This window comes from Helianthus annuus, chromosome 4 (genome assembly GCF_002127325.2).
Source record: "Helianthus annuus cultivar XRQ/B chromosome 4, HanXRQr2.0-SUNRISE, whole genome shotgun sequence".
NCBI classification, from domain to species: domain Eukaryota; kingdom Viridiplantae; phylum Streptophyta; class Magnoliopsida; order Asterales; family Asteraceae; genus Helianthus; species Helianthus annuus.
Genome location: NC_035436.2, coordinates 65,669,350 through 65,694,148, shown reverse-complemented (window position 1 = coordinate 65,694,148; position 24,799 = coordinate 65,669,350). Strand labels below are relative to the sequence as shown.

The 24,799-nt window shown below is 32.9% G+C and overlaps 3 protein-coding genes across 3 annotated transcripts; 1 reads left to right on the top strand and 2 right to left on the bottom strand.

Annotated features, from left to right (window-relative positions):
- Nucleotides 1-4,772: 4,772 nt before the first annotated feature.
- On the bottom strand, nucleotides 4,773-8,246 carry LOC110933728 (protein FAR1-RELATED SEQUENCE 5). The gene is made up of 5 exons (XM_022176934.2): nucleotides 8,225-8,246; nucleotides 6,764-7,571; nucleotides 6,412-6,670; nucleotides 5,634-6,197; nucleotides 4,773-5,462 (listed from the first exon to the last, which is right to left on the bottom strand). Exons 1-5 carry the CDS (start codon nucleotides 8,244-8,246, stop codon nucleotides 4,839-4,841), a joined length of 2,277 nt encoding a protein of 758 aa, XP_022032626.2. The 3' UTR covers nucleotides 4,773-4,838.
- Nucleotides 8,247-9,927: 1,681 nt separating this feature from the next.
- LOC110936918 (histidine-containing phosphotransfer protein 1) lies at nucleotides 9,928-14,075 on the top strand. Its single transcript, XM_022179324.2, has 7 exons — nucleotides 9,928-10,202; nucleotides 11,681-11,799; nucleotides 11,919-12,049; nucleotides 12,151-12,219; nucleotides 12,329-12,400; nucleotides 12,674-12,746; nucleotides 13,723-14,075. Exons 2-7 carry the CDS (start codon nucleotides 11,737-11,739, stop codon nucleotides 13,771-13,773), a joined length of 459 nt encoding a protein of 152 aa, XP_022035016.1. The 5' UTR covers nucleotides 9,928-10,202; nucleotides 11,681-11,736; the 3' UTR covers nucleotides 13,774-14,075.
- A 1,199-nt stretch (nucleotides 14,076-15,274) lies between these two features.
- LOC110936917 lies at nucleotides 15,275-22,262 on the bottom strand. Its single transcript, XM_022179323.2, has 7 exons — nucleotides 22,085-22,262; nucleotides 18,858-20,699; nucleotides 17,770-17,825; nucleotides 17,432-17,662; nucleotides 16,833-17,124; nucleotides 16,560-16,756; nucleotides 15,275-15,710 (listed from the first exon to the last, which is right to left on the bottom strand). The coding sequence occupies exons 2-7, from the start codon at nucleotides 20,607-20,609 to the stop codon at nucleotides 15,554-15,556; spliced, it is 2,685 nt and encodes an 894-aa protein (XP_022035015.1). The 5' UTR covers nucleotides 20,610-20,699; nucleotides 22,085-22,262; the 3' UTR covers nucleotides 15,275-15,553.
- Nucleotides 22,263-24,799: the final 2,537 nt, after the last annotated feature.

Genomic DNA, 24,799 nt, shown 5'->3' with positions numbered 1-24,799 from the left:
TCTTTAAAACTCTTCTTTGCTTGAGTAAAACGCAATGTTTTTGTAAAACGCAATATATTTAAAGTTACAAAACAATAGTTTTTTAATTTGTTTACAATGATTTATATTTTAAAACGCAACAAATTATGAATTTATTATTTATCTAAAACGCAATGAATCATACAGATACTATATGCATACAAAAAACAAGGATTTGATGATACTGAAAACACTGAAGAGTTCTCACTTGATAAAATTGATTCTACAACATTACAAGAATTTGAAGATGAATTGGAAATTGCTGCACAAAATGACGGCAGATGTCTTGTAAATGATAAAGTTAAAAAAGTCAGAAAGACTAAACAAAAAAAGAAAGATGAAAAGAATGAATTTTATGTTTATCCAAGTGAATCCGAGAATGAAAACGAAGAAATTTTTGAAGATGAATCTGAAGAAAAACATGAAGACGATGCTGAAGAACAACCAATCTCCTTACTTAAAGCTGCAACAGACTGGATTGATCAAGAGAATCAAGAGAATGTTCAAAACAGCCAAATTATAACAAATGAAACTGAGAAAACAAATACAGAAAGTGGAGGATCATGGGGGCAATTCTTCATTAAACCATCAGTAGGAAATAAAGATAAAATGTGGGTAGACAGTCAAAGCCGACTGCGTAATTTCATACCATCACAAAATCAAAGTGAAGGTCTTTCTGACATTCATTCAACAAAAAGTGGCGATGAAAATATGAAGAACATTAAAGATAAAAAATCACATGAAGAATATCTTGTGACTGCTTTGGATCAACATTTTAAAGGAATTGAAGAAGTTTTCGAAAGCATTCAATCACGCATAGATGAGATTGTGGAGGAAAATCCAACGAGTGAAGCTCTTCATAACAAAGTTAACGAATGGGTGTCATTGATTGAAAAATTCCACCATCAAGCAAAAAAGCACCAGAAAGTTAATATTGATTCAACTATGATTGAAACACCATCAAGATTTCTAAATTTGAGCCAAAATGAAGACACTGAAAATCAAATCATTTCAACACCATTGATTGTAAAACGCAATGATGATGATACAAAACACAATGAGGATAGCTCACCTCTAGTTCAATCATCCAATCCAGAAACAATCAGTGAGAATGAACCTGCATCTGTTCTGCAAACACACATTGAAAAACCTTCAATGGTACAATCATCATTTAGCGAAGAAACTCCATCATTAATGTTGGAGATTATCAAAAAGACAGATGAAGAAGAAAAAAAATCAAATCTAAAGAAATTTAATGATGATGAGGTACCATCCTTTGATTTGAAAATTTCTCAGTTGTCTTCAAATGTTGATGAAAATGAAGTTGAAGTTGATGCTACTGGACACGGTGAACAAACCGAAATTCAAGCGGAATCTGAAAAAAAAACAATCGAACAAGATGTTCAAATTACTGGAATACAAACAATGTTTGATAGAATTGAAGAACAGGATACTGAAAAGGAAATCAGTGATCTACTTCAAAACACATCATTCCTACACCCACAAGAAGATCAGTATAAAACACCTGCAAAATCAGTTCATCAAGAACAACCAACAACTGATATAAGCAAAACAGAAGAAATAATCACAAAGATGGTACGACCAGATCGAGAGAAAAATGTTCCTGAAGTATTTTGTTCACCATATTATCTAAGACAAGTAGCAATGAAGGAATCAAGAACAGCACACGAAAACAACATATCGGGATATGCGTTCCATGCAAAAGGAGAAATGATGTAAAAATTCATTTATATACACTAAAACAAAAAAACAAAAATCAAAATATTATAATTTAATTATTATTATTATATTTTTTTTGCAGGGATATTCTCTTTGAAATTAAAGAACATGCATTTCTATATAGATATGCTGCTGAAACAATGAGGCCAGGATTGGAAATCACCGGAGAAGTAATCAATTGTTGGTCTTATATTTTGAATGAAGAAGAAAAAAGAAGATCAAAAGACAACAAATCTCCACGATTTTTCTGTACTATTCGAATGCTGGTATGATATTTAAAACGCAATTTTTCTTATTCGTATAATGAAGAATTTTGAAGTTTGATTGAATTATGTTTTATAAAACGCAATAGAATTTTTATTTCTTTAATAAAACGCAATGATTTCTTTGTTTGAATGATGTTTTATAAAACGCAGCTGTATGTTTTATTAACTTCATAAAACGCAGCTCTATGTTTATTTACCTTCATAAAACGCAATAATATGTTAATTTGTTCTATTTTATACAGGCTTTACCAAATTGTGACAAGGAAGAATCTGAAAATAAAGGAAAGATGATAAAAGCATTCACAATGAACATAGAAAAAATTCTTAAAGGTGCAAAGCTAAAAAGCATAAAGGATTTTAAAATTATCCTTGTCCCGATTCTCCATATACAGCATTTCTTTGTTATATCTTTCAATCTTGAAGAGAAACAAATATTCATCATTGACAACAGTGCGAAAGAAGAAACAAATGAATCTAAATATGGAAATGTCCCTGAAAATACAGTAAGTATTCTTAATTATCCTTTTAAAACACAAATATAAACCACCTAATCTTTTTGTTTTGTTTTTTGTTTTTTTTTTCTATAGAGGGATGCTTTGGCAGCTTACCTTAAATCTGTTGGACATGAAAAAGCAGATGATATAAAGGGAATAATCCCTGTTAGAATGCAGATGAAATGGAGGACACAACATAATGGCATTGATTGTGGTATATTCACAATGCGTCATATGGAATGTTATAAAGGAGAACCGGTCGAAAAATGGGATTGTGGGTTTAACGTGGAATATGAAGTACCTGCAAATATCAAGAAGGTTAAAAACAAAAAACCAGTCAACAAGCAGACCGCACAACTTGAAGATTTAAGAAGAAAGTTCATCGCAAAGATATTATTGCACGAAATCAACGAACAAAGAGATTATGTTATTGAAGACTCAAAGACGTTTCGAGACCTCAGTGCGAAACTTAAAAAACAATCTTATGAAACTAGTTTAGATAGGATTAAAGACAGGCTTGCTCTTGCTGGTTTACTTTGATTTTGAAATGATACTTATTATAAAACGCAATGTTTTTTCATTTATCTTGGTTTTTATATAAATCATTATTTTCTTGATCATGCTAGTTACTTTGAGTTAAAAATGCTACTTACTATAAAACGCAATGTTTTTTATTTTAAAATATCAGTTATTTTTTTGTTATCTTAAAACGCAATATGTATCATTTAAAAATATTAAATCATTATTTTGTAAACAATTTATACAATTATATAAAATTTATAAAACGCAACATTTTAATATATGCTATTGTCTTTTTAAATTATTACAATGTATTAAAATGCTAAAAACTATAAAACGCAATATTTTTTCTAATTATTCTTTTCCAAACATATAACGCAATATATTTATAACGCATTGATTTTTTTTTTAAATTTATAAAATACAAAAAACAAATAAAATAAACTGATATCTTAATGACAAGAAATGATTAGACCAAAAGCCTTAAAAAGCCTTTTAGATTCCTGATATAAATACTGTATATATGATGGAAATATCAATTAAAAGAAAAAAATAAAAAATAATCATTATTATTATTAAGACAAATTGATTCAAATTCCTCTACCAGTAGATTATATAAGAACAGAAACCCTAAACTATTTTCACATTTCTCTCATCATACACCAAAAAACACCAAAATACCCAACACACACAAACCCTAAAATGGATAATCAACAACTATCAGTTTGGTGGGTTAAAAGAGGCAATTTCTTTCTTCAATTCCTTGATGGAAAAAAAATAAAATACCATTCCGTTGCTTCTGTCCTTCAAAACTGCAATGAAAATGTTTTGAAAAGGATGAACGAAATAGGTATACCACCTTCTTGTTACACAGATCAAACAGCCGCACTGTTCAGAATTCTACACAAAAGATATGGTAATCCGAATCAAACAGAAACTGAAGATGCCCAGGTTACATCTTGGGAGTTCATTGAAGAAACTTTCAAAGTTTCAGTGACTTGTGACGATGGTGAGGTGGAGATGTATGACCCAAAGGACATATCTACCAGTGAGGATATAAGTTTTTTGAAGCAGTTATCCGAAATACCAATCATCAACAACTCTGCTAGCAAATTTGCAGAGAAGCTTCAAAACGCAGTACTCTCACAGGTTGAACTTTGGGTTGAATCTGAAAGTGATGAAGAAATCCCTGATGGAAGCTTAGGGTTTTCATCCGATGAAGAAACAAACTTTGATCCATGAAGCTGATCATGCTAGTTATTTTTGTTATTTTTGTTGCTTGAAAAAATCATCTTTGTTTAGAACTATCATTATCTATATAACGCAATGTTTATTATATCTACTTGAATTTCTTGTTTAATTTTATGTTTAATATGTGTTACAATAAAACGCAATAATAAAAAAAAACATATTAAAGTATATTGTTCTATCTATAAAACGGAATAACAATATACTGTTATCATAAAACGCAACTTTCCAAAAAAAGCTGTCATGTGATTTTGAAATCCCTTTTGGAATCTTAGTGTTGTCATCATTTCGTGTTTAATTTGTTCTATGATCTATGTTACAATAAAACGCATTAATCAAAAAATACAATTTAAATTATATTGTTCATGTATAAAACGCAATTACAATATATTGTTGGTATGATAAAACGCAATTAACCAAAACATACTGATAAATATGATGGATATTATAAAACTCAGTAATAAAATGAGATGAAACATATACATCATAAAACGCAATGACAAATTTTTTTTTACTTATTGATATCTGATTTTGTCAGAATTTCTATACATAATTACATTGCATTGCTAGAACCTATAGCATTAGAAGAAACCTTATCTTTACATGTGCGACTGTTATGTCCTTTTTCACCACATACACGGCACGATTTCTGGATCTTTGATGATTTCTGAATTGCAATCTCACGATTTGACTTGATCCTTTTTTGTACACCGCATCCTTTGGTCCTTGTTTTGATCGGCACACGAATAATAGAATCTGATTTTTCTATGTTCCCTCCAATTTCAGCAAATCTTTCTTTGCGACTAGGAGGCGGCGCAGCAACCATAACCTCATCCGCTTTATCAATATAACTTTTAATATGATCCCTGTAACGACACAACTCATCTATATCGCCAACCAGCCTATTAACCACATACTCATTTGCAACAACGATTTCTCTATAAACTTTATCAATTTCACTATTCCTACCAATTTCATCAAACCGAATATTTGAATGATTTGATCCAACAGAAACAACATCTCTCATCCATCTTCTATGAACATATCTTCTAGGAAACTCATTTATATCATCATACCGTAAAACGTAAAATATATGCCGGCATAATATACCAAATTGTTCAAACCGTTTGCAAGAACAACTTATTGTTAATCCATCTTCTTGTTTGCTGTATTGCACCTGTAAATAAGATTAAAAAGCTATATAAAATTAGTGAAATTAAATATAAAACGCAATGAATCTTAATTATAATACAGATAAAACTATATTTTCATATAATGATAAAACGCAATGAATGATGGAATAATAAAACGCAATAGATATTTAAAAATATATAAATTTAAAAAATACCTTCAAAAAAGATGTGCATGGCTGTCTGAAATCCTTTATTTCAAAATATTGAACATCACCCACAATATCAAGAGACTTTGACATACACTTTGTAATGGCAGCATCAATTTCAATCTGAATATCCTTAAAAATTGTTTTGGTGTATATTTCTGATGCTTGTTTCTCCAATACAAAGTCACTCCAGGGCTTAGACTCAATATACCTTGTATCATGATTATTCCTCCTATGCTCATGCCTTTGAATATCCATTGCAGTCTCAAAATGAGTGAAAAATTCAACAAGTGTACATCTTGGATTGCAAATCTGACCAAAGAAGTAATTCTCGCTTTCACATCTCGAAGTAGTACGCATAAGACCAGCCAAATCCTCTCCATGGTAATAAGCAGGAATCCAGTCAAATCGAAGATCGTACATATCTTTTAACCACTCATGATTTTCCAATCCAAAAGTAGACATTATTGAATGCCACTCAGTTTCAAAATCTTCTGGACTAATAGTATCATTCCAAACAACATGAGTCATTCTTGTATTAAAATCAGTGTTTGCAGACAAAACAGGACCAACCTGAATAAAAAAGTAATAATATTATAAAACATAAAACGCAATAATTTAAAAACAATATATTGAAAATGATAAACATAATGAATTGATGGTAAAACGCAATTGTTTTGTAATTCTATTGATAAAAATATTTGGTGATCTTATTGTATAATACATAAAACGCAATAATAAAACAATTAAAATTTCAGTTTGTTATATCATAAAACGCAGTTAATACCTTTGTCTTCAATTTCTCCCATATGTGCCACATACATAACCTATGCCTACTTCTTGAAAGTACATCCTTAATAGCTCTCTTCATTGCAGCATCTTGATCAGTAACAACAACTTTAGGCTCACTTCCAAAAGCATTAACAAAACACCTTAAAAGCCATCTATAAGAATCTGCAGTCTCCGAACCAAGTAATGCACCACCAAATGTGACATTCCTATAATGATTATCAATACCAGTAAATGGAACAAAAACCAAATCATACCTGCATAAAAAACAAATTAAAAAAGCATTAGAAATTAGAACAGAATGTATAACGCAATAGAATATATAACGCAATAAATGAAAAAAAACTTACTTGTTTGATTTATAAGTAGCATCAAAACCAAATATGTCACCAAAAACTGTATAATTTTTTTTTGATTGCTCATCAGCCCAGAAAAGCCCTTTCAATCTTCTATCTTCACCAATAACATAATCACATGTGAAACCCGGACAGCATTCTTTCTTCCTAATAAGACGCCTAACTACCATTTCTGCATCATACTCTCCGATATAAAGATTCAAATCCCTTCTATAATTCTTACAATCAACTTTACTAGCACCAACTTCACCAAAACCACCATACATTGTTTTCATAATATTGAATGCTTTAACAGGTCCAATATTGATTGCTGACAATCCAGATATAAAACTTTCTTTCACATAATCGATACTTCGTGCAGCCGGCAAGAAATGAATATCTTCATCTTCCACAAAGATATGATTATGTTCTTCTTCAAAGTAGTAGATTTTATACATATTATTGTTCTCTAATATTAATTTCACATGAGCATTGCATCCAACTCTTTTTGAACCTCTATTACGTCTAACAATCTTTTTACTATTCTCAACTGAACCAGAATCTATTTCTTTGCTAACATGAAATCCTTCTTTTGAACAGACAATATATCTTATTTTCACTAAACCATCACCATTTTTCCAAGAGGTATTTTTTCTTGCAGAAAAACCTGCAGCAAGTGCATATCTCTGATAAAACGCAAAAGCCTCATCAAATGACTTAAAAAACATTCCAACAGCAGGTGTAATGGATCCACTGACTTTAGGTTTGAAAAACTTTCTTCCACTGTTTATGCATACACGTTCCTCCCACTTGGAAATGTTATCTGAAACAATTAAAAAAAACTTTAAAACGCAATTCATCTTACATAATAATGTTTTTATTGATAAACCAAAAAATATATTAATAAAAATTTAAAATTCAAACATTTAAAGTTTATATATAGACTAATATGGATAAAAAGCATAAAAAGCAACAGCTTCAGTAAAACGCATCATATGATCTGAAACACTTAACAAATAATCATAAAACGCAATACATCCTATATAATAATGTGTTTAATATTAAATCATAAAAATAAGTTAAAAATAATATATGAAATACAAACCTTTAAGGTTTGTATGTGAACTATTATCTAAAAAATCATAAAACGCAATACATTCAGTAAAACGCATAAAATGATGAATAAACAAAACATTGTACAACAATAACAGTTATAGACAGTTAAAGCTTTATATAACATAAAAATAAAAGTTTTATATTCATACAATTTAATTAATATCATAAAACGCAACTCTTCACTAAAACGCAATAAATGATGAAGAAAAAAAACAAACAAATTATGTTTAATTATACAACAATAACTATTAAACTTATGAAAAATCAAATATTACTTACAGAACCACGAATTATAAAACGTAAAACAAAGAAATTCAGAAAAAATAACAAAATTTTACTCCGAATTGAAGCTAAACATACCAGCAGAGTTTGAAGAAGACATTGAAGTTATCGAATTGACGAACGATACAAGATTAATGTTTGAAAAGAGATGAATTTGCAATCGACGGTGATTTAGGGTTACAGAACCTTCAATTATGTTATGAGAGTGATGAACTAAGAAAAGAAGTAACAGAATCTGTAATTGAATTAGAACGAAGATATGATAATGTAAAAAGACGAAAATGCCACCGCGTACAAAAATTTAAAAAAATATGATGAACGGCTAAGATTACTTCCTATACTTCCTAGCCAAAATAAACTTCCTATTTGATCTTTACCCTGATAAACATATCCTATAATAGAAAGAGGTAGAATGGTTATTAAGTAAAAATTCATTAAAATTTAGTATATATGATATATTTAGTTTTGGTTGGGTACATATGATATTATTTCAATATATTCAATACTTGTAATGGTATATATGAAATCAAACAAAAAATGTATTTTAAGTTTATGTAAAAAATCAGTTTACCCTTATACTTGGAAACTCAAATAAAATATAAATTTCCAACCCTAGTCTCCCTTGATTTGTTGTCCCCAACTCTCCCGACTCCGATGGATCCATCATCTTCCTCATCTTCTTTGCCAGTTAAGTTACGACAAATTAACTAAATAATATATATTATATTAATTTATAAAAATTAAGACTCTATATATAATTACATATTTATAGAGGAAGATTTAATAATCAATCGGTGGGTCCGTACAATTATTCACGACCTGAGTTCTAGATTTAGACACAGTTTGAAACAAAGAGTTTCTTAAAAAAAACGAGTTGTAGTCAAGCTTAATCCCTCGTTCCCGAATTTGTTAAAAAATGTTCTGCTTCTCAAGTAATATAATCCTAACCTCAATCTTCAAATTGCTTTTGCAGTGTTTTTTTAGAAAATAACGGATTATATGGAAAATAGAGGACATGATGTTCAGGAAAAACTGCATGTACGGAGTTCTCGTGCAAAAATAGGTTTCGACTTTTGATCCATCCTATTGTGATGGTGCGACCGTTCGAGCTATTAAATTGAGGTCGCCAATGAAGATAATAAAAAAAATGAGCATTAAATTAAATTAATTTTTTTTGAAAGGTATGAATTATTCGTGAATGTCAGGAGGTCTAACATACGTTGTCTTAGGGGCCGTTTGGCAAATCCGAATGGTTAAGTGCTAAATCAGTAAGAGGTCTGAATCATTAAGTGCTGAACCGATAAGAGGTCTGAACCATTAAGAGCCTATATAATGCTAACCGTTCAGAGACAAATGTCTGACCAATTCAGATTAGAGGTATTAACCATTCAGACTCTGTATAAATCTTAACCATTCAGAGACAAATGTTTGAACCATTCAAACATCTGCTCGTGAAACAAACAGTCTGAACCATTAAGTGCTGAATCAGTAAGAGGTCTGAACCATTAAGAGCCTCATTAAAAAGTTAACAAACAGCCCCTTAAATGACTTCACGCTAGAGAACCCCCTCGCATAATAGATTCCCAATTTAAACTCCGATAATTCAAACTCGAACTTGAGACCTGAAAGGAAAAACTTACCTGGACCCACTATAAGTGAAACTTAAATACCCGTAGCTACCACTAGTGTGATGGTAAAATTAAATAAATCTTTCCTAAGAAAGTGGAGTGAAAACAACAACTCAAAAATAAAATATAACAAAACCAAATCAATTTCTTTGTGAATGTGAATGTGAATGATTGGTGCCACCAAACTCTCACAGTTCATTGAATCTACACCGTTGAAGATCCCTTTTGTCTCACAAGACATGATGATAGTAATAGTATAATCGAATATTTTGAGGCAACCAAATCAAATCAAATCAAATCACAGATACACACACCCTTTTGTCCTATTTTATGTTCCCATTTTACCCATCTTTGTTGTGCTGTTCCTAGTTGGTACTACACCACGTTGACCACCGTCTCTCCGCCGGAATAAGCCATCACCACCTCCGGTAACTCTTTATTCCATCTGGGCATTTCTGTAATCTGTTTGTTCGACCATTATTTATATGTTTTAGAGGTGTTCTTTAGCTACTTATAGTGAAATTAGGTTGTTTTTGTTTTTTTTTTTTTTTTGAAATCTTGGATTGATTAGGGTATGTTATGGAGAAATGATTCAAGATTATGATAATTTGATCAAGTTTAGAACTTTATCCAGATCCCTTTTCCTAAATTGCAAATTATTATTTTTTTGGTGAAATGATATTAATTTTTTGACAACATATTATAAGTTGAATAATTTTTTGGTACTTACTATAAGTTGAATAATTTTATGTTACTTGTAGATTTTTTTGTCTCTCCATCCATTAGTGGATTTTATAATCTTTTTGAAATTCATGTTTGGTATGAACTATGATATGATATCATGAATAACCAAACCATAACCGAATAAACAAAGCCGGAAACGCTTAAGCATTTGAGGAAGATTGATGGTTCAGTTATGTTTTTTTTTTTTTTTTTTTTGACAACCGAATTTTATGGTTCGGTTATGCTTATATATCTATAAATGAACCAAAAACCGCTTTTAGAAACCATCGTTTATTTTTTTCGTTTTGTAAGTAATATATTATACATGAAGAAAGTTTTGTTAGAATTTTTCTATAAATAAAATATTAATTGCATAAAATGCTCCTTTATAAATTAATAGACATTTTTTGGTTTCTTCTATATGACCCACAATTGATTGAATTTATTAACTGAAATCTGTCACACCCCTAGACATTTAACCAGATTGTTAACAAAATCGCACAGCGGAAAGTAACATTAATATAATTTGTTGTCTTTATTTACATTCACTAGTTTGTATAATGATTTGAATTGACGCAGACCAAAACATCGGTTAGAGGTTTAGTTATAACTGAATTAAGCCATGCTCACCACTACAAAACAATAATAATATCTAAACATATCTTCAATAATGTTATCGTCGGTTTTTTGAAGGTGGAAAGTAGGGTTTGGTTTCTTGCTGTTTATAGTATCAACCATTATGATATTTCTCTTTTCGCAAACGAAAATCACAGGCTTTTGGATCTTAAAATTTGATCAATTAATCAAGATTGTCACTGTCATAACAATATTTAAATGTTTGGAATCATAGAATTATGCAAGATGATAAACGCCTTAAAATCAATGGTAGGAATAAGATACAAGGATTGCAAAAATTTGATCTTGTGGAAAAGCTAAGTTCTTGTGTCACTTTCGGCTACGAAATAAGTCTTATTCGGGAAAAATTCTACTAAAAGAAACCAATAAATGAATCAGTATATTATTCTCTCATTTCGGTAAGTTAATAATAGTTTCTGTTTCTTTAAACCATTAAGTTTGCACCTTCTTGCCCTTTTTGTACACATATATAAATGTATGTAAGTCCATGCGCGTACGCACACACACATATATATGAGTTGGACCAACAATATTGCTAATTTTGCAGATAAGTTGTCATATCAAGAACGCTAAGTGAAACGTTCTTCAGAAAAGCAAGAAACCATGGCCGCAGTCTCTCAATTGCAAAGGCAGTTTATCGAGTACACAGCTTCTCTGTATAACGAGGTTTGTAACTTTTTAACGTCTTTTAAAATAAATAATTGTGTGAGAAAGTCATCATAATTTTATTTCTTTGAGTTTCATATGGGAAAATGGGAATTTTAAATTCTTCTGAACTTTTTTAGGGATATCTTGACGATCAATTCACGCAACTTCAGAAACTGCAAGACGAGAGCAACCCGGACTTTGTGGTTGAAGTGGTGTCCCTTTTCTTTGAAGACTCCGAAAAGCTTCTTAACAATTTGGCAACTGCTCTGTAAGTTTGTTTTTTTTATAACCGATCAGAGATCTTTTCTCAAGGCATGCTAGATGCTCATGATCTGTTTCCTATCATGATCTTTCTTTTGACCAAAAAAGTCAACAGAAGATTGTGGATTATAAGCAGGTTGATTCTCATGTTCATCAGTTCAAGGGTAGCAGTTCCAGGTATTATGCCCATAAAATTGTGTTTCTTCATTATCATTTTAAACAAATAAGATTTATTTATTTATTTATTATTATTATTAATTTTTTTTTTGGTAATTTGTCATAACAGCATAGGGGCGCAACGAGTCACAAACGTGTGTGTTCACTTCAGAAACTGCTGTGAGGAGAAAAACCTTGACGGGTGAGTAACTATTAGATTATAGAAGCCAAATTTCTGAAATCAGTCACCATTTGATGGTCAAACTTATATAGTTAAATACATAATTATTATGTATTCTTTTTAAATTTTTAACACCGATTCTTTTCTTACTGATATTAGTTCTTATACGCAAATACTGAACTTCTCTCCAAAGTTAAATGTGTTGGTATCAATCCTGGAATTAAAAGTCAAAGGATCAAATACTAATACTATCAATAGCTGAATTCTGATTTTGATGGCATGTGGTGGCTGCAGGTGTTTGCGGTGTCTGCAGCAAGTGAAACACGAATACATTCTCGTTAGGAACAAGCTTGAAGCCTTGTTTAGGGTACGTTTATACATAATCGTTTATAGGGTGGTGATTCTGACACGATAAGAAACACGACACGAAATTAGTAGGGTTTTGGGCTGTCATATCTAACTCGTTTGCTAAACTGGTCTTGCTCGAGTTGTCATGTTTAAACCCATTTGACCCATTTTTTAAACGGGTCGTACCAGGTTGACCTTTATAACCTTTTTACAAACCTGACCCGTCAACCTATTTAACCCATGTGTTACAACCTGTTTAACAGTTTTTACAATTTGATTACAACTCATCAACTTGTCTAGGGGTGTTCTTCGGGTTTGGCTTTTGGGGTTTTTCTGGTCAAGTTCGGGTTTTTAGCTAGGAAAAAGTGACCTGATAACTGACCCATTTAAAGTTCGGGTTGGTCGAGTTCGAGTTATTCGGGTTGGTCGAGTTCGAGTTATTCGGGTTTGGGTTAGTTGGGGTCGGGTTGTATGCTTTTCGGGTTTGGATTTAAAATAATATAAAAATGTTATTTTTTCCGCAAAATATCATCAAAATTTGCCATGCAACTAAAAATTATTATCAAGATTCAAACATTATTTGACAATATGATATGATAATGTTTAAAAGTTCTAAAACTTGATGTTTCAAATACCAAAGACTTCAGACCAAAACGCATCTATAAAAAGAAAAACATTAAATGATCAGTTTTTTTTGGTTGGGAAAAAGTGACCCAATAACCGACCTATTTAAGGTTCGGGTTAGTCAGGTTTCGGGTTATTCGTGTTCGGTTTTTTTCGGGTATTCTCTAATTCGGGTTGGGCTTCGGGTTTCGGGTAAAAAGGACAGCCCTAAACTTGTCAACCCATTTTACTTATTTTTGAGCATATCTGGATTTTGGTTGATGATTTTGACACGAATAAATATAGGTCCTGTTTGGGTCAACAATTTACCCCGTCAAACCACTAAACCGTTTTTACTTGCTTTTACATTTCTACCCTTTTGTATGATCCAGTTGGAGCAACAAATCTTGCAAGCTGGTGGATCGATCCCTATGATGGAATAGATTTGTACTTCCCGAGTTCAATGCTTCCATATGGGCAGCTAGCGCATAGAGATTTTGTGAATAACGTTACTATTGTCTTTCATCTGAAAAGTTTTTACTTATGATCTTGGTATTGACTGTCAAGAAAATTGTTTGTCTAATTAGAACGACGGGTATCATGTTGTTACGTGGACAGTGGTCTTCAACGACATTGTTTTGTTTGTGTGATAGGCGTTTTTATGCCGCTTTGGTGGTTGATGTGTGGTTGTTTTTTGTAGAGGAGTAAGTGATCATGGTTTGTGACTCTGCGGTGTTGCTTTCTATATGCTCTAGACTTGATTTTTGCTGCAAAATGATATTGTACAATTGTATACAATCTAAACACCACCTTATATTGTTTGTTCATATAGCACATAACATGTCACATAGTTAGAAGGGTTGGTCTTTTTCCCATAATTAACGCGAGATTTCACCTATCATGTTACTAATCTCTCCCGCCTCGTGCACCCAACAACGAAACAACACAAGTACACAACAGTGGCTCTTGTACACCAAATTACATTGTGCAACCACGTATGAAACACCATTTCTTATAACTATAACAGGCATGTTTATTATTAATATAATAATAAAGCCAAGAAGACTATAATTATCTGTTTTCTTTCTGTTACTCTAATTCTAATTTGGTTCCTTTTTTCAATATACTTGTTTAATTTGCTTGGTGGTTCCCTTTGAACATACATGGTAAATTTCTTTTAGCATATATAATTTTATTCTTAGCAAATTTTTGAATTTTGAAAATCTGGATCAAAGAGAACTACTAAATAGAAACTAAAATATGTACACTTTATTCTCCCCACCATATATTAATCCAAAGAGCTAGCCAAAGTACTTGATGGGAAAATGAAGGTGCATGGTTGGTTGCTTTGATTATATTGATTTTGATTAAGAAAAAATTATACCAACTGATAAGTAAGTTTTTTAGAAAGCAACAAAACAAAACCACCCAAGTTGGCTGGGTTGGCCAGACTAGCCAAAACGGTTTAGTTTCAACCATTAAATAAAAAAAATCAAAACAATTGGTTTCTTTTCTAACATGATTCATGAATATTATATTATACATATATAACATATTTCAGAAATAGAAATATTTTAAATAAAAAAAGTGAAGTTTGAAACCATGAACCGAATCGGTATAACTGTTTTTTGAAACCATTAACCCTGAACCGAGCCATATGAATATCAAACCGACTAAACCTGCCGATTTGTGAGTTGTTGGGCCAGCTTTAACGGTTTATAAATACCCCTAATGTTTAGTAATAACACTAACAACTAACAACCATGAAAACAACCAATTCTTTTTAAATTCTAAATGAAGGAGATAAGTTAAGAACAAATATCCATCTGTACTTATTGATGCAATTCTTCTTTCATTGCTTCATACTTCGCTTTTGAGAACCTCTACATTAATCAAGAATACAAAATGATACCAACTTGCCATGGTATCTCAGTAACTCAGCACTGATTTAAACAGATATATAATTAAACCTTTAAATTTTACCAAAATAGCATACACCCCCACCCCCCTCTTGCACGACGGGGTGACGACATATATATAAACTTGAGTTTACAAAAGAGTCCTCATGACAAAACTACCTTTCGCAAGCCGCTCATCAAAATGTATAGAAGCAATAAAAGAGGGCTCATAAGAACTTCTGCGTGAGGTTGACTTGTATATATATATTCTTTGGTAAAAAAGGATGGATCGATTTAACCTGTGTATTGCTTACGTTTCTGATTGTCAGCTGTTCAATCTCCAATCATAAGGCTGATAAACGACTTTTAATTGAGGAGTACTATCAAGCAATTCCATAAGAGTACGAGTCTGTTCAACTTCCAGGTAAATAGCTGCATGTTTCAGTATCTCCGCTTCATTCTTTCCGAAATCCACACTATACCTGACAAGTTACAAAGAAAAAGTTGGTTTTATCATAGGCGAAAAACAGAGATAGAAAACATATGATGTACGCTAATTTGTTAAATAATATGTTGAGAACCGCAAGAACATAATGCAATTGTAGTAGCGGTTATAGCGAGCGCTATAGCGCGCTATGTAGTGAAGCGACCAAGTGTCACTATTTGGGTCATAGCGACCAATAGCGTGAATAGCGACAGTTAGTTTTTTTTTTTTTTTTTTTTTTTTTTTTTGATGTAAATAGCAATTAGATATAGCTATAAATAGCATATATACCAAGGTATTTTGATATAATACACATATAAAAATTTCAAAAGTTCTTTTCCTAGTGTATCGCTATATATAATAGCGGTCGCTATTTGTTGCTATTCGCTATATAGCATATAGGTCCCTTGTCGCTATTTGTCGCCATTCGCTGTTAACAACTATGCCTAGTTTAGTATCTTGTAATTAGGCACTACATGACAAACTTAGGGGCGAGTTGATTTAAGAACAATATTATGATGAGAATCGCATAAGCACATGTGCATAAGCTTCAATTAAAAAGAATTGACAAAAAAAAAAAAAAAAACTGTTTATTTATCTCTCCCTACTCTTACTTTAATATTATCCCATCTATCATGATTTAAAAAAAAAGTATAAAAAGTGCATATATGCATATATTTATACATATAGTGTATGTGCACATATGCATCTACATAATTAATAGTAAAAGTTACAGCTCAATGTATCAACCTTCGTACGTACATAAGATTAATATTTGTAACTAGATAAACACTATGCTAATTAGAAAAAGGTAAGCTAAAACAAAAACACTTGTTTCATAACTTACCAATTGAGTATTTTAGTAACTGAAACGGACATGGAGTCCAAATGAAGTACAAACGCGCCACTTTGCAAGAAATCACGAGCAGCATCCATCAACTCCCTGTCAATGTTTTTAGGAGAATAGCATCGAAGAGCAGGAGCAGATCGATTCCCAGAAACCAACGCGAAGTGAATAAGAGGCTCAAGATAAGGAAGAGACACCTGAAACATTAATATAATTTTAAATAATGATTCAACTAATGGAAAAATAATTCTAAACACAAGTTGAATGTGTCACCTTAAAGCGCTTGTCAGATATACTAAAAGGCCTGACGAGAGCATACGGCGGTCTCTGGTTAGCTCTTAGAATGCCGTTTTGAATATCTGAAAGCGAATACGCACACCCACCAATAACATATTTGAAGTCACTAAGCATTTTCCGTCTATCCAATGCTCCTTCTGGATGACCCCACACAAGTATTGCATGAATTGTCATCAGATTGTATAGATTAATAAAGAAGGCAAGTCGTTCTTCCTTGGACGTCTTATTTAGGTCTAGTCTTTGAAGTTCTTCTGCAATCCTCAAGTACCTATAATGGATGGATGCTATTATTCAATGCCCATTCACAGATCAAACCGTTGGATGTGATTATTGGGATACTTATGTTTTAATAACATTATTTAGGGGTTGCATACATTAAATATAAACACTTAGGCCAAATTTTGTTCCAATTCCTGGTTTTTTAAATTTATAACTTGACACATTAGATAAGATACCCGATTGACCTCTAGAAAACATAATCACTTCTACCCCAACACTCAAAAATTGACTATAGCAACTCCAAACAAATCCCGTAGTTCGATACCATTATTTAGAACTTAAGAGCACTAACTAACCTTGCAAACTCTTCACTCCCATGGATACTTCTATAAGCAATGTGCCTTCCATCTTCTGATGTGTAGGCATCAAGAATGGCATATAGCAAAAATCTCAGCCTATGTGAAAGCTCTCCAAGCGGCTGTCGCTTCCGTTGGATGATACCCCTTGGGATGTTTTGACATTGACTTATTACGGGATCTTGATCCAAAAATCGGTAAAGGTGATTTCCATCTTCGAAAGTATTCTCCCTAGGTTTATGCATACAATGTTGTTGTAAAGGAAATATTAGCTTCTAATGAGAAACAAGAAGTAAAAAAGATAGTAATGGGTAACAACTCAAGGAAAGTGTACTCACTCAAAAACATGCCGGAAGAAAAGCTCCTTAGCAAGCTTGCGAGCAAATTCAATAGCCTATTCGAAAACAAAGAAATATTTAGAGCACAAGCAAAAAAATTATGTTTTATTTATTTAGAAATGTGTTGAAAGCCAAAATGTTGCTTTTTGTGGTCTTGTACAAACTCATGCCAATAGGGCTGCAAACAAACCGAACGAACATGAACAAGGGTTTGTTTCTGTTCGTTCGTTAAGGAAAACACGTGTTCACGAATTGTTCATGCACACTTACCGAACGAGATTTTCTGTTCGTGTCCGTTCATTAAGGAAAGAACATGTTCATGTGCGTTCGTTAAGTTTGGATAACGAACGCAAACGAATGTTCATGAACATAAATGAGTACAAACGAACGTTCATAAACACAACAAACAAGAACATGTATTAAATTTTGGATAAAATTGGTATCTTTCATCACAAATATTATGTAGATCCACATCCACCCATAGCATGCTAACCTAATATTTATTAAATTCAAATAAAAAACAATACACTAATATTTATTAAATATTTTATTAGTGTGAATTTTGAAGTATTTAAATATAAAATATAAAAAGTTAAAACCTAATGAACCATCGAACTCAAATGACCATTAAGGAACACGTTACCAAACGTTCACGGACATAAACGAACAAACGCGACCTTTGTTCATGTTCGTCCATTTAACTAAACGAACGAAATTTCTTGTTCGTGTTCGTTCATTTATTAAACGAACAAACAAACAAACTTCCCCCCGAACAGTTCACAAACTGTCAGTTCATTTGCAGCCCTACATGCCAAATTTGTACAACCAATGTAAACTAATGTACACCTCATGTTTTTTCTATGATCTTGTACAACTATTGTAAATGAAAAGTATGTAGCTAATCCATGAAGATGCCTTCTATTGTGAGTTTGCACAAAATCACAGAAAAAAGCAAGCGTGTTAATGTATTTCAGCACAAATAAATTTCAGTTATCATTGGAAGTAAATGAAGAGATATGTTGAATAAATCCCACGGTAATAACAGATATTTCAGGCAATGCAAATTGAGAAGAGAAAAAGTAGAGTACCCCTTCTCGTTCCAAAAACTGATCTTCTGATAAAAAATCTACAGCTTCAGAACCCAGAAAGCAATTCGTTACCCTGCGAAACTTATAAAACCGATCCCTAACAACAATCGATCGCTTCATCTTCCGAACAATAACTGCTAGTTCATCTACACCACCTCTAGTAGACGCATCATCTTCTCCCGAAAGTGGTGGTAGAGGCGCTTTAGGTGATGGCCCTTCACTAGTAACATACTCTATCTTCTTATCAAGTTGACCCGACTCATCCAAACGCTTTAACTTCTTCAATCCCTCAATAAGAACCTGATTAAAAAACACTTTCGGGACATCTGATGAACCGGTTAAATCTTCTAGCTCCACTTTTCTACTTGGGTACATATCTATGTTTATTTCGGAATATCTAAGCCTCCTCTTGCGTAGAATTTTTCTTGCTTCTCTGCACTTTTCGCACCATAACTTTGTATATAATAGGATTCTTCCTTTAGTTGCTATTAAATCGGGAGACTCGAGATATTCATCTTTGGAATCAGATTTGTTTCGCTGATTTTTGTCATTTGAGATTCTAATTAAGCTTAGATTCGAGAGACTCCATCTTGGTTTCTCTGGTGTTGTATGACTTGTACGACTCACTTCTTGACCGCCTCCTTTGCTTGATTCGTTATTCTTGTTATCTTTTTCGTTAGAATCGTTATGTTCATCGGTTCCTTTAGAAAGATGACGGAAAATGTTGGAGGCTGCACATAGTTTTACGAATTTTGTAAGAACTGAAGGTTTGCCAGGCAAAGCAGCAGTTTTAGCTTCCACTTCAGCTTTGCCAGAAGTATTGTTCGTTGGGTCAGTTTTTGTATCCCCATGATCTAATATTTCACCCTCTTCAGCATTATAATCGGGTATAGTATCATTTACAATATTGCCCTTTCCATGGTTTTCCATTTGAATATCTGGTTCATGAGCAATGGCATTGATTGAGTTCTCGGAAGGAGAAGATGATGAACTGCTAGTAGTAGAATTATCTTCTTCCCGAGATCTTAGCTCAACATCAGCTGCAGTACAACTGAGTGTAGTATCATTTACTGAATTACCCTTCTCGTCTTCTTTTTGAATATTTCGCTCGCCAACACTAGTATTGACCGAGTTCTCAGAACTTAAGAGCCCAACTGAAGAAGATGGTGGACTGACATCTATTAACGTATCATCGTCCTGACTTCTTATCTCCATATCGTTTGAACTATCCTCGATTTCTTCATCCACCAAATGCCTCTTACTAGAGGATACTATTTCCTCGTCAGGTTCATCGTCTAACAAATGTTTTGCTGCTGGTGTTGAAGGCAATGAGCTAGTTGCGGTAGAACTGAGTGTAATATCGTTTACCGAATTACCCTTCTCCCTGTCTTCTTTTTGAATATCTGGTTCACCGGCACGAGTATCGGCTAAGTTCTCAGAATTTAAAAGCCCAACTGAAGAAGACGGTGTATTGTTATCTATTAACTTATCATCGTCCTGACTTCTTATCTCCATATCATTTGAACTATCCTCCATCAATGCTGTTGTTGCAGGCTTAATATCTGGATCATCTTCATGAACATAAGGTGCGTTTTCTACGCGTTCTTCACCGGTATCCGTGGCAGTTCCCGCCATTTCATCGTCTGATACACTGTTCTTAGTAGGAACATTAATGTTATGATCTACCTCCTTCGCGTTCTTAGGAGCCGGAAAACCCACTGGTTCTTCCTCAGTTGAGTTTTCCTTCTCCATAATTTAAGAAAGTTTGCAACCAAACCCTCAAAAACTAACGCATAACCACTCAGCTGCTGCTATGACAGTCGTGAACTCACTTGATGAAAACTGTTGAAAAAAAAACATAAAGAAAATGAATAACATCACATTTGTGTGAATTAAGCCAGGTTAATGCCAAGAACATCACACTTGGCATCCCACCACATTAATTACTTTAAGAATTACAGGGATGAGGAGATACACATCCAAACACCTAGTAAATTATTATACGGATATTAGGTGTTAAAGATAGAAAATATGAAACCTATAACAGTTACTATTGTAACGTGCCGACAAACAAAACATTGCCTGGTTAGTTAAACCCCTTCTGGTGCCACTACTCATATACCTCAGGTATTCTTCCCTTCATGAACATGAATTCAGTGTGATAAAACAAGATTATAGATCTTGAAACTAACCGCGAATCATAACATTTATGATTTATAACATAAAGATTAGCTTAATCTTTGTATCAGCATCCCTTTAAAAAACATTTACCATAAACAGTGAGCAATCTGATACATCACTGTCCATCATGACCTCCAAATTGATCATCACATTCATGGCAAATTGGCAACTTAAACCTAAATTATAGAGAGCATATAAAGATACTAAAACATGAAAACAAAAATGAAACTTTAAACTAGACAGAAGAAAGAAACCCAATAAACTATGGTAAAACACTAAAAAAACTAGGGCTAAGTTATCTGAAAAATATTCCAATTTAAAGTTGTCAAGTCCAACACTAAAACAGCTCTGTTGTCAAGGCTCGCCCAGGCGCGCGCCTAGGCGCACTTTTCAGCCCCAGTGCAGCCTTTACTTTACGCTTCACTTCAAAAGCCCCACTTTCAGGATCCCAGGCACATTTTTTCCTGCCAAAATTCGTCTGAACATGTCTGAAACAATTATACCAGCCCTAAATAAACATGGATTCAACCTAAACTAGCCCTAAAACATGTCTAAAACCCTTAAAATTGTATTTATATACTATGTGCCTCACTTAAAAAAGCCCTCGTGTTTTAAGCGCCTCCAACATCACTATCTAATACATCACTATCTATTCAAGACCTCCTCCAACATATCAAATTACGAAAAGCAAAATGAAAATATTATGGTAAAACACTAAAAACTGCTAGGGCCAACTTAGATTTTCAAAATTCTTCCAACTTTTATCCAAAAACCTGCATATTAAATCCATAAACCACAAGCAAACAACATTTCACTGCTTTCACAACAAATTAGTGGCTCAAATGCATACGCACGTCATTCACACTTGTTTCGCACAAAACCAAAACCCTCGAGCATCATAAACAATCACAATAACCACCAGAATCTACAATTTTGACGTGAAATTCATCCAAAACGTAAGAAAAACCATACAATTGACGATCCTATTCTTCATCTAAATAAAAATTGTAAGACATAATAAGGAAATGAGAGTAAATGTAACTTACGGATCTAGGTTACAGCAACATTGAAGGAAATGGGGGAGAGGAAACGAAGAATTATTTAGGGTTTAATGGAGATTCAATCGAATAATAAATATGGAAGTGATTAATTGTGCGAGATGAAACCGTTCGTCGTTGAAATATTATTTGGGTTGGGTTTTGTGTGATTTTGACGGAAAGCGGGAACTTGTTGTTTCCTACCCAAGTTTTCTTAGCTTGCGTTACAAGTCCTTTATTTTTCTGCTTATTTACGAAAACTGCCCTTCTACGTTGGTTGGTGTATTTTACTCGTCACTTGTTTTTTTCTTGAGTAAATTACAAGTTTTGTCCTTTATGTTTACATCAAATTGCAGGTGCTGTTCTTTAGCGTAAAAGTTTACGAGTTTTGTCCTTAACGTTTCAAAATCTTGCACGTTATGTCCTTTAGGCCAAACCCAGTTAGATTTTTTAGTTAAATATAGTCATGTGCAAGGCACATGAGAGTGTTCTTGTCAATTTATATCCCAAGGACTATTGAGTAAATAAATTATAATAAGGGACTCTTGTGTAAAATATAAAAAATAAAAACCTATAATCTCTCTCTACACTCATTTATATCTCTGTTCTTTCCCTCTCTCCTCTCTCTCTACCTATCTGTTATCAAAGAACTTCACTGAACAGAGATGATTATCGACACATACAGCAACCTCCAACTTGCGAAAAAGAAATTCATTTATTATCAACATATACAGCAACCTCCAAAACATGATAAAATGCTTAAAAAGCTTCCCCATCTTCTTTCTGTATAAAAACGATAACAATCAACATACAATATCTAATGGTTCAACAATCTACCTATATTAACATTTAACAGTTGTTTCTAGGATTCTAACTACACAAAATTTGCAGCAACACATACAAATAAGAATATTGTCACAATTTATTACACAAAATCCACTAATCTATCAAACACGACACGAAAACTGTCATCCGAATGTTCATAATTTAACCTCCAAATTGAGCAACCACATTCAACCTATGAAATCAAAGTCATAAAACGAACCTGGTCGTTTTTGTCTCCACCTTCAACCTTTCCAATTCATCGCAGATCCAAACCCACCACATCGATTCATAAACCGGTTTTGGCCCATTAACACCCTATACGTTATTACCTGTGGTATACCAATAAGCCTAATTTCCAAATTCTTCAAGCCCAGAAGGAGACATACAGTGGAAAGGTCGCCAACTTGAACCAGCGCAGAGGAGCCGCCGGACCACTGGTTGCCGACGCCGATGAGGTCAGGGAGACGGAGGGCTTGCTGGGTTTTGGAGATGTCGTTGTGGATCGCCGAAGATGGCAGAGAGAGATATAGAGAGAGGGTTTCAACTTTATAAATGATTGAGAAAAGGGTGTAGATGGTGGTTCGCAGGAGGAGGAGGTGGTGGTGGTCTGGACAATGGCAGAGAGAGAGATATAGAGAATGAGTGAAGCTGAAGAGAGAGAGAGGGGGTTTCCACTTTATACGTGTTTTATTTTTTAATTAACATATTTTTTTTAATTAAATGGACAAAATTACAAAACTATCCTTATTTGCCTACTAAAATTATAAAAATGTCTTGATTTAACCAAAAAATTTAACTGGGTTTGGCCTAAATGACATAACGTGCAAGATTTTGAAACGTTAAAGACAAAACTCGTAAACTTTTGCGCTAAAGGACAGCGCCTGCAATTTGTTGTAAACATAAAGGACAAAACTTGTAATTTACTCTTTTTTCTTTTGTAACAAGTGAAATAGAAAATAAGTAAAGTGTGAATGTGTTGGTCCTCCTTATCATCAACATCGATAGTTTGAATCAAACAAATAGATAGAGACGGATGTGTATGTTGAAGTCGTGTTATAAGAACAAGAAAATTAAATGAGACGCATGCGGTATTACCGTAATTGACATTGTTTTAAATCAAGTAACTGTCATCTCTCTCTCCTCTTTCTTCCTTCGATTTCTGGATTTAACACAAACAAAATAAATGAACGATCAATCTATTAAAGGGGGATCAACTTACAAAAGTAAAGCAGATTCTTCTTAACTTTTGTTAATTTATCAAAATCGCTCAATTTTACGACATTTCTGAAAATGCAGGTGTAAAACACCATGTGTTAACACCATTAAAATACCATCATCTACTAAGAACATTTTCTTATTATGTAGTAAACACCATACTAAGAACATCATGCTAAGAACACTATGGAATGTAAAACACCGTACTAAGAACATCTTCTGGAAACACTGGTTGTAAAACACCCTGAAAGCTAATAAGGCTTGTGTGAATTGAACTAAGACTTTATTAAAACACTATACTAAGAACATATTCTGGAAACACAAGTTGTAAAACACCATTATCTATTAATCATTTATATTAAACACCATGAAATTGAACAACACCATATGTTAACGCATGTATAAAACACCATATTAAGAACATATTTTAGAACGCATGTTGTAAAACACCATGAATTGATATGGGACTTTATTAATCGTATAATCTGTATTATACGAATGAGTTATCAAAATCCCAAAAAAATCATCCAGGTTTGTAACTGCATGGTTATTACCATATATGAATTTGTGATGCATTTACCATGGGATGCTATGATGGTGTGCGGGGAGGACCTCCGTACAAGGCTCGTGATTTCGAGGGGCACGCGATTTAAAAAAAATTCGATATATGTATGTTATTTTTTT

Coding starts and splice junctions, on each gene's coding strand:
- LOC110936917 (XM_022179323.2), bottom strand. CDS start 20,609: ATGGAGAAGGAAAACTCAACTGAGGAAGAACCAGTGGGTTTTCCGGCT. Junction 17,125..17,431: donor GGGAGTGAAGAGTTTGCAAG/GTTAGTTAGTGC, acceptor CATCCATTATAG/GTACTTGAGGATTGCAGAAG. Junction 16,757..16,832: donor TATCTGACAAGCGCTTTAAG/GTGACACATTCA, acceptor TTAATGTTTCAG/GTGTCTCTTCCTTATCTTGA.
- LOC110936918 (XM_022179324.2), top strand. CDS start 11,737: ATGGCCGCAGTCTCTCAATTGCAAAGGCAGTTTATCGAGTACACAGCT. Junction 11,800..11,918: donor CAGCTTCTCTGTATAACGAG/GTTTGTAACTTT, acceptor GAACTTTTTTAG/GGATATCTTGACGATCAATT. Junction 12,220..12,328: donor TTCAAGGGTAGCAGTTCCAG/GTATTATGCCCA, acceptor TTGTCATAACAG/CATAGGGGCGCAACGAGTCA.
- LOC110933728 (XM_022176934.2), bottom strand. CDS start 8,246: ATGTCTTCTTCAAACTCTGCTG. Junction 7,572..8,224: donor GTCTTCTTCAAACTCTGCTG/GTATGTTTAGCT, acceptor TAATTGTTTCAG/ATAACATTTCCAAGTGGGAG. Junction 5,463..5,633: donor CATGCACATCTTTTTTGAAG/GTATTTTTTAAA, acceptor TCTTATTTACAG/GTGCAATACAGCAAACAAGA.